The following is a 14483-nucleotide window of genomic DNA, read 5'->3' as shown; positions in this document are numbered from 1 at the left end:
ATGGGGCCAGCATGACTAAGCCACTTCTGGCGAACCAGAGCAGCACACGGAAACGCCGTTTACCTTCCCGCCGGAGCGGTACCTATTTATCTACTTGCTCTTTGACGTGCTTTCGAACTGCTAGGCTGGCAGGAGCAGGGAGAGAGCAATGGGAGTTCACCCCGTCACCGGGATTCGAACCACAGACCTTCTGGTCGGCAAGTCCTAGTCTCTGTGGTTTAACCCACAGTGCCACCTGCAGATGTTACTGGACTCCATTTCCCATCAGCCCCTGACAGCTCAAACAATGGTCCAGGATGATGGGTGTCAGAGTCCTTCAACAGCAGGAGGGCCAGAGTTTCCCCAGCCCTACCTTAAAAGCTAGGGGCAGTGAAGGCAAGAGATGGTCCGGTTCAGGGCTTAGCTGAGATGGCGAAATGACATGTTTAACCAGAGAAAAGTCACTGTTCACATTTTTTGACGACTTGAAGCCTCCCGTAGACTTTGAATGGAAAAGAAAAATTGGATTTGAAGACTGAAGATGTTTTTTGTAGAAAGTGGCTTTTTTAGGTATTGAGTGAATGAAGTGAATGTTGTTTGCATATGGCAAACAAAGAATTCAAAGTCTTACTTTCTGAATTTTATTACTTTCTCTCTTTAACCATTCTATTTCCTTATTTCTCTTGCGCTCTTTCTTGATTCCTCCCCCCCCCCTTTGTTTTTATTCTATTTAGATCCAAGTCTTAATGTGGACAATAAAAGGAGGGGAAGATATTCAGTATTAAGTTTTGTACTTTTCTCTATAAACACTAATAATTTTTTTAAGACTATAGAGAGCCTTTATTCTCAATAAGGAGCACACAGGTGAAGAATACTTTTCTTTCTTTATTATTTGTAAGCGGAATCTTTCTACGAGTTAATACTTTATGATCCCTTTGGAGCTGTGCCGTATCTTCGCATTTTTGCCCTTTCGGGAGGTGCTTCTTTATGGTTTAAATATCAGATTCTTTGTTTTCTTCCTCTTTGTTGTCTGTACTTTGGAGGGGAGGGGGCTTAACAAATCAATAAAATTAAAAGAAAGAAAGAAATGGACTTCTGTTTATGTCAGGGGATGGTTTATGTCAGGGGATCATAAACCAAAAAAAAAACCCTCAGCCCTCTTACCTCCCAGATTTGCACCATGCTAGAAAACTCCTCTCCCCCTTTTTTCATGCAAAGCTCAGGGTTCGCTCAGGCAAATAACCCTATGCTTCGGATTTGCATAAGTAGCCTGTTTGCGTTTAACCTTACAAGAACAGGCCAACTGCTCTGTCAAAGCTGTGGAGGGTTGCATTTTGAGAGCACGACAGCGATCTTGATCCGGGGACCCCGGTGTTCTTTGGAGGACGAGGGCAGGGGCAACTTTCTGTTGTTGTTTGTTTGTTTGTTTGTTTGTTTGTACCCTGCCCATTTGGCTGGGTTTCCTCAGCCACTCTGGGCAGCTTCCAATATTAAAAACATAATACAGCATCACAAGTAAACATTAAAAACTTCCCTAAACAGGACTGCCTTCAGATGTCTTTTAAAAGTATGATAGTTGCTTATTTCCTTGACATCTGATGGGAGGGCATTCCACAGGGCAGGTGCCACTACCAAGAAGGCCCTCTGCCTGGTTCCCTGTAACCTCACTTCTAACTGCAAGGGAACCACCAGAAGGCCCTCAGCGCTGGACCTCAGTGTCTGGGCTGGATGACGGGGGTGGAGATGCTCCTTCAGGTATACTGGGCCAAGGCCATTTAGGCCTTTAAAGGTCAGCACCAACACTTTGAGTTGTGCTCGGAAATGTACTGGGAGCCAATGTAGGTCTTTCAGGACCAGTGGTATATGGTCTCAGTGGCCGCTCCCAGTCACCAGTCTAGCTGCTGCATTCTGGATTAATTGCAGTTTCTGAGTCACCTTCAAAGGTAGCCCCACGTAGAGCGCATTGCAGTAGTCCAAGCAGGAGACTGCCCAGATCATCCTAAGAACATAAGAAGAGTCTGCTGGATCAGGCCAATGGCCCATCTAGTCCAGCACTGTCCTCTCACAGTGGCTGCTCAGATGCCTCCCAATGGACAGCCTGCAAGCAGGATTCAAGCAGAAGACCACCCACTCTCCTGATGTTTCCAGCAACTGGTATTCGGAAGTATCACTGCCTCCAACCCTGGACGCTAGATTTCTGCCACATCACTGCTTCTTGGCGTAACCTACCTCGAAGGGTTGTTGTGGGATGAAATGAGGGGGGAGCAGAAGCCACCTTGAGCTTCTTGGAGGAAGAAACGTGGGACAGAAATGCAAGTTCTGCAGCAGAGATTAGGAGGCAGCGATGGCCATCAACATGATTGGCTTTAAAAGAGAGGATTCATGGAGGAAAGAGCTATTTGTGGCTACAGTCCTCAATTGCTATGTGTTATGGTGCATGGGAAGCGGGTGGCGCTGTGGGTTAAACCACAGAGCCTAGGACTTGCCGATCAGAAGGTCGGCGGTTCGAATCCCCGCGACAGGGTGAGCTCCCGTTGCTCGGTCCCTGCTCCTGCCAACCTAGCAGTTCGAAAGCACATCAAAGTAGATAAATAGGTACCGCTCCGGCAGGAAGGTAAACGGCGTTTCCGTGCGCTGCTCTGGTTCGCCAGAAGCGGCTTAGTCATGCTGGCCACATGACCCGGAAGCTGTACGCCAGCTCCCTCGGCCAATAAAGCATGATGAGCACCGCAACCCCAGAGTCGGCCACGACTGTACCTAATGGTCAGGGGTCCCTTTACCTTACTATGGTGCATTGTCATAAAACTGTAGAGCTGGAATGGCCATCTAGCCCAGGGATTCCCCGACTGAGGTCTCCAGCTGTTGTGGACTACAACTCCCATCATCCCTAGCTAGCAGGACCAGTGGTCAGGGATGATGGGAATTGTAGTCCCAAAACAGCTGAAGGCCCAAGTTTGGGAAACCCTGCTCTACAGAGACTCATCAACTGTTTTGCCCAAGACTGCAGGGCGCTTGGGCTTTCAGCAGCCTGGCGAAATAGAAGAAATAATCTAGATGATCCCCCCTCGCCCGGAATCTTGCTTACAGAACATGAACACCTGATTTTCCCAGCATCCCAGTTACGATTCAGTCTACTTTCCTCTGGGGGCAGGAAGGACACCTGATGAAAAGTCATGCCGAATAAGATGAGTCTGTTGGTGGATATTTCCATCTGATGTTACAGAGGGCTCAGCAATCTGGCTGGTTTGCATACATTTCCCTGCCCTGAAGTATCTGAACTCAAACCTGGAACAGAGGAGTGCAAAAGCTGAAGCCGACAGACACACCTAAGGCAGAAACCTCTCCCAGGCATTGCCTGGTGAAAAGAATCTCGGGACGCAGGGTTTGGGGAGAGCTGCTGCCAGTCAGAGTAGGCAGTGCAGAGTTAGATGGACCAATGGACCAGCTCAGCAAATGGGCTGTAGCTCAGTGGTAAACAGTTGTGTATGTTTCAGTCTGAACCCCTAAAAAGTTGTTACCAGTCAGCACAGGCTAATTTTTATCATTTACAGGGGTACCTCGGGTTACGAACTTAATTCGTTCCGGAGGTCCGTTCTTAACCTGAAACCGTTCTTAATCCGAGGTACCACTTTAGCTAATGGAGCCTCCCGCTGCCGCTGCCGCTGCTGTGCCGCCGCGGCGCAATTTCTGTTCTCATCCTGGGGCAAAGTTCCTAACCCGAGGTACTACTTCCGGGTTAGCAGAGTTTGTAACCCAAGGTGTTTGTAACCTGAGGTACCACTGTAATAGTATTATTATTATTATTATTATTATTATTATTATTATTATTTGCATTTAGTCTTGTTTTGTTTCATGAAAAGTAAACTCAAAGCGGCTTGCTACACATCTTCGCAACTGAGTAGTTACCAACTGGATTTCCAGGACACAAACTGGACTAGAACCTTAGGGTCCTGTGGCAGAGCATGCCCAAGCAAGGTAATGCTGCTGTTGCAATTTATGGGAAATGAATTTTAAGCATAAGGGATGTGCGCCTTGTCTGAAGACGAAGAGGCCTATTTACACCATTAATTGACGAATTCATTGTAGAATTCATTAAGTGGTTCCGGTTGCGTTTTCGAGACTTTAGTGGAACAAAATGGTGTCCCGGTGGCAGGATCACAGCATGTGGGGCCTCTATTTCCCAAGCAAATGCGTTTAGCTCACCTCTGCAGCTGCTGATGTCACACAAGAGTCCACAAAGTCACACGGCATTTTGTATTGTTGCAGGAAACCCCCCCCCCAATCATTCAGTTTGTACAAACACGACACAAACACACGACATACATGACGTTTCTGTTATAAATTCATAGTAAATCAACCATACATCGGATTTACACCGGTCCACTTTTATTTTACTCCATGAAGGAAGGACTATCAAAAGGGGATGGTTTGATACAGGATGGCCATAATCCCTTAACCATACCAGCACATACACAGGAGCCCTACCCAGTTGACATGACAACCTTGATGGTCCCAGACAGAAGACCATCCAGGTCACAAAGGACTTGTATATGGGAGTGGAACATGGACTGGAACAAAGGACAATGATCAGATCTTCCCTCTGGGGGCAGGAAACTGCCAACTCCCTTTGTCCTCTGGAAATGACTCATGGGGAGGGGGAAAGGAGGGACCAGCCAGGTGACAAGATACTCAGGTTACCTCCACAACTTCTCCCTCAACCCCTCCTTTTTGTGATGTAGTTGTGATGTAGTCTTAGGGGTGTAGTTTGGGGGATTAGTAACTAATAAAAGCTGGGGTCTTCTTTTGTTCTGGACTTCCATTTTGCTTCATCTTGTTGCGGGTGGGAGTCCTGTCACGACAGTATTCAATAAAGGCCAAGCCTACAGGCTGCTGTTTTGCTCCAAGTTATCCTGGTTGGTGTCTTTGTTTTTGTCCAAGGGAGCCCTCAGATTTTTCTGTTAACAGTATGACTCGTGGTCTCATTCAACCCAACGCTAAAAGGTTTTTACCCACAGATTTCCACTTGTGGGATCCCCAAGAGCTGGAAAGTTGCCTCTAACCCCCTGAGCAAACTCAAGTGTGTGCATGTCACATGAATTGAAATCCTCAGGCCCAATGGCAAGATGTGGCCCTCCAGACTCTGTATCTGGCCCTCAGGATCTCAAACCACAAAGCCTCCCATCAGGCAACTCAGCAGTGCCCTAAGCCTCCCCACCCCTTCCCTAAGTAAAAGTATTTTAATAAGCCAAGTCCGAAAATGCATGAAATCTTAATTAGATTTACTAAGCTCTCTTTGTTCCAAAGGCACATAAAAATATACACCTGATTACATTATTATTAACACTGAATTTAACAGCCGCGTTGAGCTGTTAAACATATTGCATGTTAGCTGCCCACAAACCAATCATTCCATTTTAACTTTCCCCTCCAAAGAATCCTTCTTTTATTTTATTTGGAAAGTTGATGCCGGAATCTGGATAAAAATATCAGGGCTGCAAAAATAGGCATCCTTAAAAAAAAATAAAAACCACCTTTGCCTTGCCCCACTTCAGTGATCAAATCTACAGCAGGTGAGGTTTATAAAGAAAGAGGCATTGTTGTCCAAATAATATTGGCCAATGGGAACTTGGGTTTTGGAGATTCTATCCAAAAAAAAACACAAAACCCCACAGGGGTTGGAAGGAACAGGTCACACAGTTCAGCAAGTTTGCAATGCTCGCTGCTGATACGATCCATGCTCAGTCTGAAAGCCGGAGGTCTTTTGGGGGATGCAACCCTCTTTTTCCAACCCACAACTCTGAGCGCAAAGGCTGCAGGGTCAGCTCAGACAAGCAAATGTCCCTATGAACCAACGTTTTAACGAAGCTGCGCTTGGCAGAGAAACCGTATTCCTCTGCCCGTGTGTGAGCAGGGCACGGTTTAAGGTGGAAAAACAGAATGATGCAAACTTTTTAGAGACTCGGATCAAGAGGGCTTAGCTCAGCATATCTGGAATCCTACCAAGGTTTAAAATGTGTTGAAATTAAGAGAGCTTTTTAAAGATTAAAATAATATTAATAATTAAAGGTTATTCCAAAGGCTAACATTGCACTGAGCCTCAATGTTTCCTCCAAAACAGGAAATAAGGTTCCCCAAGGGATTTGGGGAGGGAGTTCCTAAATACACCTGTGCATTATGAGAGATTATTAACAGATCCACAGTGCGGTGGGTCGGTAACCCAACTGCGGCTCCAAGATAAAGGCACCGTCGAGAGCTGCATCACTGCATGTACGGATACTTCCAGTCCCCCAGGGGTGCGTGGGTTTCTTTGACAGCTTGGGGGGACGTCCAGCGCAGGATGTAGTGGGGGCTCCCGGGCTTGTCATTCGTTCCTGTTTCCAAAGGGGGGGAAATGCAAACGGCAATCTGAGAACAACGATTTCCTTTTTTTTTTTTTCAAAACAAGCAAAGCAAGCTGCTAGACCTCATTGCGCCTCCGGCTACTTATTTCACATTAGGAAATTTCTATTGCTAACACCGTTTTCTTCTTCTTTCGCCTGCCTTTTCATTGGTCTTTACCTCTTTGCATTTTTAACTTTTTCTATGGTTTTCTTGCATGGTTCTGTTTTTATTGCTGTAAACCGCTAAGACACGCATTTTTGAAATGCTAATTTTTTTAAAAAAAAACCACACAAGATATTCAATAAATAAATCTTGGGATTTGGAAGTATGCACTATTACAAAGAAATGTAATATTACATTTCCTCTCGGCACTCCCTGTTAATTCCTTTTGGGCAGCCAACATGGTATAGAGCAGGGATGTCCAACCGGTCCATCGCGATCTACTGGTAGATCCCTGCGAGGCCTTGGTAGATCACTGTTTGATCTCTGGCTGCCTTTCCTCAGCATCGCTGAAACTGACTCCTGCCCTGCCCTCCATTGTTGTCCGATCAGTGGAAGGGAAGACAGAGCTTTCCCTCTGTGGCTGTTATCACTCAAAGCGATATTATTGTGAGTGACTTTTCCCCTTTGACCCTTGCCTCTAACACCCCTCAAAAACGGAAAAAGCTCCCTAAGAAAAGTTCAACAACTTTGACCTGAACCCCCCAAAAGCGGGGGTAGATCATTGCCAGATTTTAATTCTGAAAGTAAATCGCAGTCTCTCGGGAGTTGGTCACTCCTGGTGTAGAGTGTCAGACCTGGGAGGGACCAGGGTTCAAATCACCCCATTTGGCCACACGAAGCGCCCCCCCCCCCCGGGAGACCTTGGGGGACAGCCGCTGTCCCTCAGCCTAGCCTACCCCACAGGGTCGTTGTGAGGATAAAATGAGGGGAGCACTAGACATGCCACTTTGAGCTCCTTATAGGAAAGAAGATGATCGTAGAATTGCAAGGGATTCCAAAGGCTCACCTAGGCCAATTCCATGACAGATAGCCATCCAACCTCTGCTTAAATTCTATTATTATTATTATTATTATTATTATTATTATTATTATTATTAATACCCTGCCCATCTGGCTGGGCTTCCCCAGCCACCCTGAGCGGCTTCCAACAGAATATTAAAAGACAATAACCTATTAAACATTAAAAGCTTCCCTAAACAGGGCTGCCTTCAGACGTCTTCTAAAAGTCTGGTAGTTATTCTTCTCTTTGACAGTGGGAGGGCGCTCCACAGGGCGGGTGCCACTACCGAGAAGGCCTCTGCCTGGTTCCCTGTAACTTGGCCTCTCACAGCGAGGGAACCACCAGAAGGCCCTCGGCGCTGGACCTCAGTGTCCGGGCAGAACGATGGGGGTGGAGACGCTCCTTCAGGTATACTGGACCGAGGCCGTTTAGGGCTTTAAAGGTGACTAAAACAGAGGAGGCAGGCAGAAGGTGCTGTGCTGCCCCACCCAGTGCAAAACCCCACCCAACTTTCGCTCTCGCACACCTGAGGCCCGGGATCCGCCGAACGGCTGCTGCGCCACGACGGAGCCAGTTGATTTGTCGTTGATGTAGAAGTTGCCGGCTGCGTTCCTCAGGACCTTTGACGCTTCGTCAATGACGGCTCTGTAAGAGAAATAGAAACGGGGGGGGGGGGAATCATGTTAAGACACCACAAGGCCACACCTGTGCAACAAGTCACACAGACAACCCAGAAGACCAGGGATGGAATCACTGGATGTGCCCTTGGGGAGGGGACAGTCAGGGCCTCTTTCAGCCTAACCTACCTCGCAGGGTCATTGTGGAGATGAAACGAGGAGCACGGACAGAACCATGCACACCGCACTGAGCTCTTCGGAGGGGAAATAGTGGGGTACCAACCCAATGAAATAATAAAAGTGGGTCCTTGTCTTGGAAAGACGGCCCAGAATCAAAACCCATACCTATCTAAAATTAGTTCCTCCTCTCTTGACTTGCTGGCACCACCTGATTTGTACTATGCTGGCAAAAGTGGTCAGGATGAGACCCTGTGGGGGGGCTCCAGTGCTTACTTATCTTGGGCAAACACTGCCCCCGTGAGGCCATACGGAGACGTGTTGTCAATCAGCTGAAGGATGTCTTTGTACTGACTCTCCGGGTAAACATACACCGTCAGGATGGGCCCGAAAATTTCCTGAATGTGGGGCGAGGGGGGAGGAGATAGGGGGCAAAAGATAAGAGACAAGAGATTCATCTCTGAGAACAGCATTGGTGTGAGTGTCTAAGCCTCTGCAGATCCTCAGGATCTGTCCCAAACCTTCCACATTCAGCTTAGATAACACCTAGAGTCGAACTTAGCTGGATGCCACATAATGGGTCTACTCTGTGTAGGACCCCAACTCCCAGCAATATCCCAGACCACTGGCCAAGCTTGGCTAAAGCTGATGGGAGCTGGAGCCCCAACAACACAAAGAGAGTTGCAAGTTCCCAATCCCCGAACCAGGCTGTCACTTTGCCTTTACTGCCCCTAGATGCCTCCATCGCTTGCCTTCACTGCCCCCCGGCTCCCTCCATCACATCATATAGTGCAGAGATGGGCGACCTATTCATCTCTGGATGCTGCTGGACTACAGCTCCCTGGATGAAATATCTGCTCTGGATCCATTCCAGTTCGGCTTCCACGCTGGTCATGGGACCGAGACGGCTCTGGTCGCCCTAACAGATGATCTCCGCAGGCAGCTGGATCGAGGCGGGTCGGGGCTGCTGATTCTTCTAGGTCTGTCAGCAGCCTTCGACATGGTCGATCACGAACTCCTGGACCACCGCCTTGCCGACGTGGGGATCCAGGGCACAGTCCTTCAATGGCTGCGCTCGTTTCTCTCCGGTCGGGGACAGAGGGTGGCGCTTGGGGGGGAATTGTCATCGCGCCACTCCTTGGTGTGTGGAGTGCCGCAGGGTGCGATTCTCTCCCCGATGCTTTTTAACATCTTTATGCGCCCCCTCGCCCAGCTTGTCCGGAGTTTTGGGCTGGGCTGCCATCAGTATGCTGATGACACCCAACTCTATCTGTTGATGGATGGCCATCCTGACTCGGCCCCAGACACACTGGCGAGATGTCTGGAAGCTGTGGCTGGATGGTTACGTGGGAGCCGGTTGAAGTTAAATCCTTCGAAGACAGAGGTCCTCTGGCTGGGGCGGGACGATATGGGATTGAGGGGGCAACTCCCATCTCTTGCGGGGGTGCAATTAGTGCCAGCACCGTCCGTTAAGAGTTTGGGTGTAATCTTCGATACCTCCCTCTCTATGGAGGCGCAGATTACAGCTATAACAAAGGCGGCATTTTTTCATCTCCGCCAAGCTAAGCAGTTGGCCCCTTATCTCTCTCGCCCTGACCTAGCCACTGTGATCCATGCGACGGTCACCTCCAGACTGGATTATTGTAACTCGCTCTACGTGGGGCTGCCCTTGAGACTGACCCAGAAACTCCAGCGGGTGCAGAATGCCGCGGCGAGACTCCTTATGGGGTCTTCGCTGCGAGATCACTGTACCAGCTGCACTGGCTCCCGGTGGAGTACAGGATCAGGTTTAAGGTGCTGGTTTTAACGCCCTATACGGCCTAGGACCCTCGTACCTACGGGACCGCCTCTCCTAGTATGCCCCACAGAGAAACCTACGGTCTGCAAATAATAACATCCTCAAGGTCCCAGGCCTCAGAGAGGTTAGGCTGGCCTCAACTAGAGCCAGGGCCTTCTCAGCTGTGGCTCCAATCTGGTGGAACGCTCTGTCACAAGAGACTAGGGCCCTGCGGGACCTGACATCTTTCCGCAGGGCCTGCAAGACAGAGTTGTTCCACCAGGCCTTTGGTCAGGGTGCAGCCTGACTCCCTCCTCTGGCAACCTGCACAGAATCTTGCTTAATTGGTTGCCATTAATTTGATTTTAATTAATTTTTATAATGAAATATTTTTGAATGTGTGATTATTTGATTGTTTGATTATTTGATTATTGTTAGCCGCCCTGAGCCCGGCTTCGGCTGGGGAGGGCGGGATATAAATAAATTTTATTATTATTATTATTATTATTATTATTATTATTATTATTATTATCATCATCCCTGACCATTGTCCCAACTGGATGAAGCTGATGGGACCTGGAGTCCAACAACCTCTGTTTTCCCCCCAGAGTAGAATGTGAGATCCAACATAAAATGTTTCTGCCTCCAGTCTTAACAGATCAAAGCCTTTTTCCTTTCTAAGGTAAAGGGACCCCTGACTGTTAGGTCCAGTCGTGGATGACTCTGGGGTTGCAGCGCTCATCTTGCTTTACTGGCCGAGGGAGCCGGCATACAGCTTCCGGATCATGTGGCCAACATGACTAAGCCGTTTCTGGCGAACCAGAGCAGCGCACGGAAACACCGTTTACCTTCCTGATGGAGCGGTACCTATTTATCTTCTTGCACTTTGATGTGCTTTTGAACTGCTAGGTTGGCAGGAGCAGGGATCAAGCAATGGGAGCTCACCCTGTCGCAGGGATTCGAACCGCCAACCTTCTGATCAGCAAGCCCTAGGCTCTGTGGTTTAACTCACAGTGCCACCCGTGTCCCTTTTCCTTTCTAGAGTAGGGTAAATGCCTTCATCCATGGTACCCACCTTGGAAGCTGTGTTTGTGGGGGGGACACAAATACCGTTGGCAATTTTTGCTTTAGCAACCAGCTGGATCAGGCCCATGCCTCATCTAGTCCAGCGTCCTGTTCTCTCAGTGGCCAGCCTGATGAAACCCACACGCAAGACCTGAACCCAATCCCCAATCCCTTCTTGCAATTTCCAGCAACCAGTATTCAGGAACATTGCTGCTTCTGACTGTGGAGGCAGAGCACAGCCATAAATAAATAAATAATAAATAATAAAATTTTATTATTATTTGATTTGAACTGATTTTAGAATGAAATGATTTTAGAATGTTGTATTATTTTATTGTTGTTAGCCAAAGCTTCGGCTGGGGAGGGCGGGATATAAATAAAATTTTATTATTTATTATTTATTATACACAGACCCCAAATTTTTCCAGTCCCCTTTCAAAGCCATCCAAGTTGGATCTTGTAGCCTGGAAACGATGCCTTATGAGGAACGGCTAAGGGAGCTGGGCATGTTTAGCCTGGAGAAGAGGAGGTTAAGGGGTGATATGATAGCCAGGTTCAAATATATAAAAGGATGTCACATAGAGGAGGGAGAAAGGTTGTTTTCTGCTGCTCCAGAGAAGCGGACACAGAGCAATGGTTCCAAACTACAAGAAAGAAGATTCCACCTAAACATTAGGAAGAACTTCCTGACAGTAAGAGCTGTTCGACAGTGGAATTTGCTGCCAAGGAGTGTGGTGGAGTCTCCTTCTTTGGAGGTCTTTAAGCAGAGGCTTGACAACCATATGTCAGGAGTGCTCTGATGGTGTTTCCTGCTTGGCAGGGGGTTGGAATCAATGGCCCTTGTGGTCTCTTCCAACTCTATGATTCTATGATTCTATTCTATGACTTCCTAGCTACACCTGGCCTCGCTTTCCAGCTTCACGTGAAATGTATATGTGAGCCACAGAGGACAGTCAACGTTCCCCTGGCAAGAAACGCTGCCCCCTTCGAAGACTCACCTCTTGCATGATGGGGTCTTTCGGGTCCTTTGTCTCAATAATACACGGCTGGACAAAATACCCAACCTTATCGTCGCACCCGCCTCCGGCCAGGATGCTTAAGTTCGACGACGTCTCGGCGTGGCCGAGCCACTTCTTGATACGCTCGAAAGACTGGAAGAGAAGAAGGACATAAGAACATAAAGAGAACCTTACAGATCAAGTCCACCATCTCACGGTGGCAGAACAGGAAACCAGCAAGCAAGGATCTGGTTACAAGAGCCCTCTTCCCCTTCCCACTGTTTCCAGAAACTAGCATTCAGAAGCATGGCTGCCTGTGGCTAGCAGCCATCAATAGTCTCCTCCTCCTCCATGAATTTGTCCAATCATCTTTTTAAGCCACAAAAGCTGGTGGACATCACTGCCTCCTGTGGCAGGGAGTTCCGTAGTTTAACGATGTGCTGCATAAAGAAGTTATTTTATCCGTCCTGAATTACCATATCCCACGTTCAGCTTCATCGGATGCCTACGAGTTCTAGTGTTATTTTGAGAGGGAGAAAAAAACCTTTCTCTATCCACTTTCTCTGTGCCACCCATAAATTTATAAGCTTCTATTGGGTCGCCTCTTACTTACCATTTCTCTAAACCAGTGTTTTCCAAACTTGGGCCTCCAGCTGTTTGTTTTGGACTACAACTCCCATCATCCCCATTTAGCAGGACCAGCGGTCATGGATGATGGGAATTGTAGTACAAAACAAACAGCCGGAGACCCAAGTTTGGGAAAACACTGCTCTAAACTAAAAAGTCCCAAACACTGCAACCTTCCTTCATAGGGGAGTCGCTACACACACACACACACACAGCCTTTGATTATTTTGCTTCTCCTTTTCTGAATCTTTTCCAACTCTATAATATCCCTTTTGAAGGGAGGCAACCAGAAAAAGACACAGTATTCCAGATGCAGTCGCACCATGGGTTTGTATAATGGCATTACGGCACGAGCAGTTTCCATTTCCATCCCCACCCTACAAAATTTGGGTGCGGCCACCAGAAAGGGGGGTTTGTGAAGGAAGGCCCAAGTCCTGCAGGTACCCAGATCGCATTCACACAACCGCCTGCATTTGGGTGATCGATACAAGCATCCCGACAGCACTCTACTGTGTCGACTTCAGAGTTGTTCTCCGCTGGAAATCGAGCATCACCATATAAAGCCCTTAACAGCTTGGGACTCGCTTGCTTGCAGGGTCGCCTTAACAGACACCCACCCGACTGCCAAATTCTGCAAAACTGCCACTGTTACAGTTGCCTGTTGTACACTATGCAAAGGATCTTTTTCATGAAGGCCGCACCTACACTTTGGAACTCCCCGCCTCTTGAAATCCAGAACGTGCCAAAACTCACGGCACCCTTTTCGGCACCCACCAAAAACATTTTTTTTGCCTAGCCACGCGTTCTTCAGCTGACTGCCAGTCTTAATTCTTTCGGAAGTTTTCGGATATGTTTGTTTCCATAAAGCGCTCAGAGGTTATACAGTGGTACCTCTGGTTGAGAACTTAATTCGTTCTGGAGGTCCATTCTCAACCTGAAACTGTTCTTAACCTGAGGTACCACTTTAGCTAATGGGGCCTCCCGCTGCCGCTGCACCGCCGGAGCACGATTTCTGTTCTCATCCTGAAGCAAAGTTCTTAACCTGAGGTAAAATTTATGGGTTAGCGGAGTCTGTAACCTGAAGCATATGTAACCTGAAGCGTACGTAACCCGAGGCACCACTGTAATGCCCCCAAGTGGTGGCTCCACTTGGAGGTGGGTTGAGCTAGATGGAAGGGACGGTGGCCACCCCTGACCTTCTTAGGAGGGCCAAGCAAAGGAAAGAAGAGGAGGATTCTGGGAAACAAGAAACTTGCCCCAAAGATAGATCCCCATGGTCAGTGGCGCCTATTCCCAACCCCTTTGGGTGTGACGAGAGATTAGCCCGATTCAACAGGAGAAGCAAAGGACTTCAAAGGGAAAGTCTTCGGCTACGGGAAGGGGGAAATGTGCCTAGACTGAGCGAAGCAGGGGAACGTGAGGGCGGGGAGCGAAGAGGAGGAGGAGGCGATGGCAGCGGTGGGGTTATCATTATTGACAGATGCCTGCTCCTAAGCTGTGAAAATACGTCTTTAAAGAAAGCATTTGCCGGCTCAGCCATAATCTCAGCAGGGATTCGCTCAGCAGAAAAGGCAGGAATGGAGGAAGCTCAGCTCCTGGGAGGTGGAGATAGCAGAGCGAGGGGGGGGGGCGAGGAAGGAACCGAGGTGGGGGTAACGCCACGCAGGACCCAGAGACTGGGGAGGGGGGTGGGACAGGGAGCCATGGAAAGCGGGACAGGGAACGGCAGGTGGCTGTGGGATCGCTGGCTGTGGGTCCAAGAAGGATGGGGAGGCCAGATCTATATCCCTAGGTGGAAGGAGGAAACGGGTTTGCTAATTTGCGCCTTTTTTTGTTCCTTTCTATCCCACCTTTTTCTC

At 48.4% G+C, this 14483-nt stretch overlaps 2 protein-coding genes across 2 annotated transcripts in view; one reads left to right on the top strand and one right to left on the bottom strand.

Moving 5' to 3' along the window:
• The window catches only part of PAX7 (paired box 7), a 266012-nt gene that overhangs the window by 248083 nt on the left and 3446 nt on the right, over positions 1–14483 (top strand). The gene's annotated exons all lie outside the window — the stretch shown is intronic.
• The window catches only part of ALDH4A1 (aldehyde dehydrogenase 4 family member A1), a 30954-nt gene continuing 21714 nt past the window's right edge, over positions 5244–14483 (bottom strand). The window contains exons 12-15 of the mRNA XM_081871065.1: positions 11998–12150; positions 8434–8555; positions 7890–8008; positions 5244–6350 (exon numbers count right to left, since the gene is read on the bottom strand). Of these exons, the coding sequence (XP_081727191.1) occupies positions 6238–6350; positions 7890–8008; positions 8434–8555; positions 11998–12150 (507 nt within the window). The 3' untranslated portion in view covers positions 5244–6237. The remainder of the gene's footprint in view (positions 6351–7889; positions 8009–8433; positions 8556–11997; positions 12151–14483) is intronic.

This window comes from Podarcis erhardii (assembly GCF_964252035.2).
Source record: "Podarcis erhardii genome assembly, chromosome: 7".
Classification (NCBI taxonomy): Eukaryota; Metazoa; Chordata; class Lepidosauria; order Squamata; family Lacertidae; genus Podarcis; species Podarcis erhardii.
This window is presented reverse-complemented; position numbering and strand designations above follow the sequence as displayed.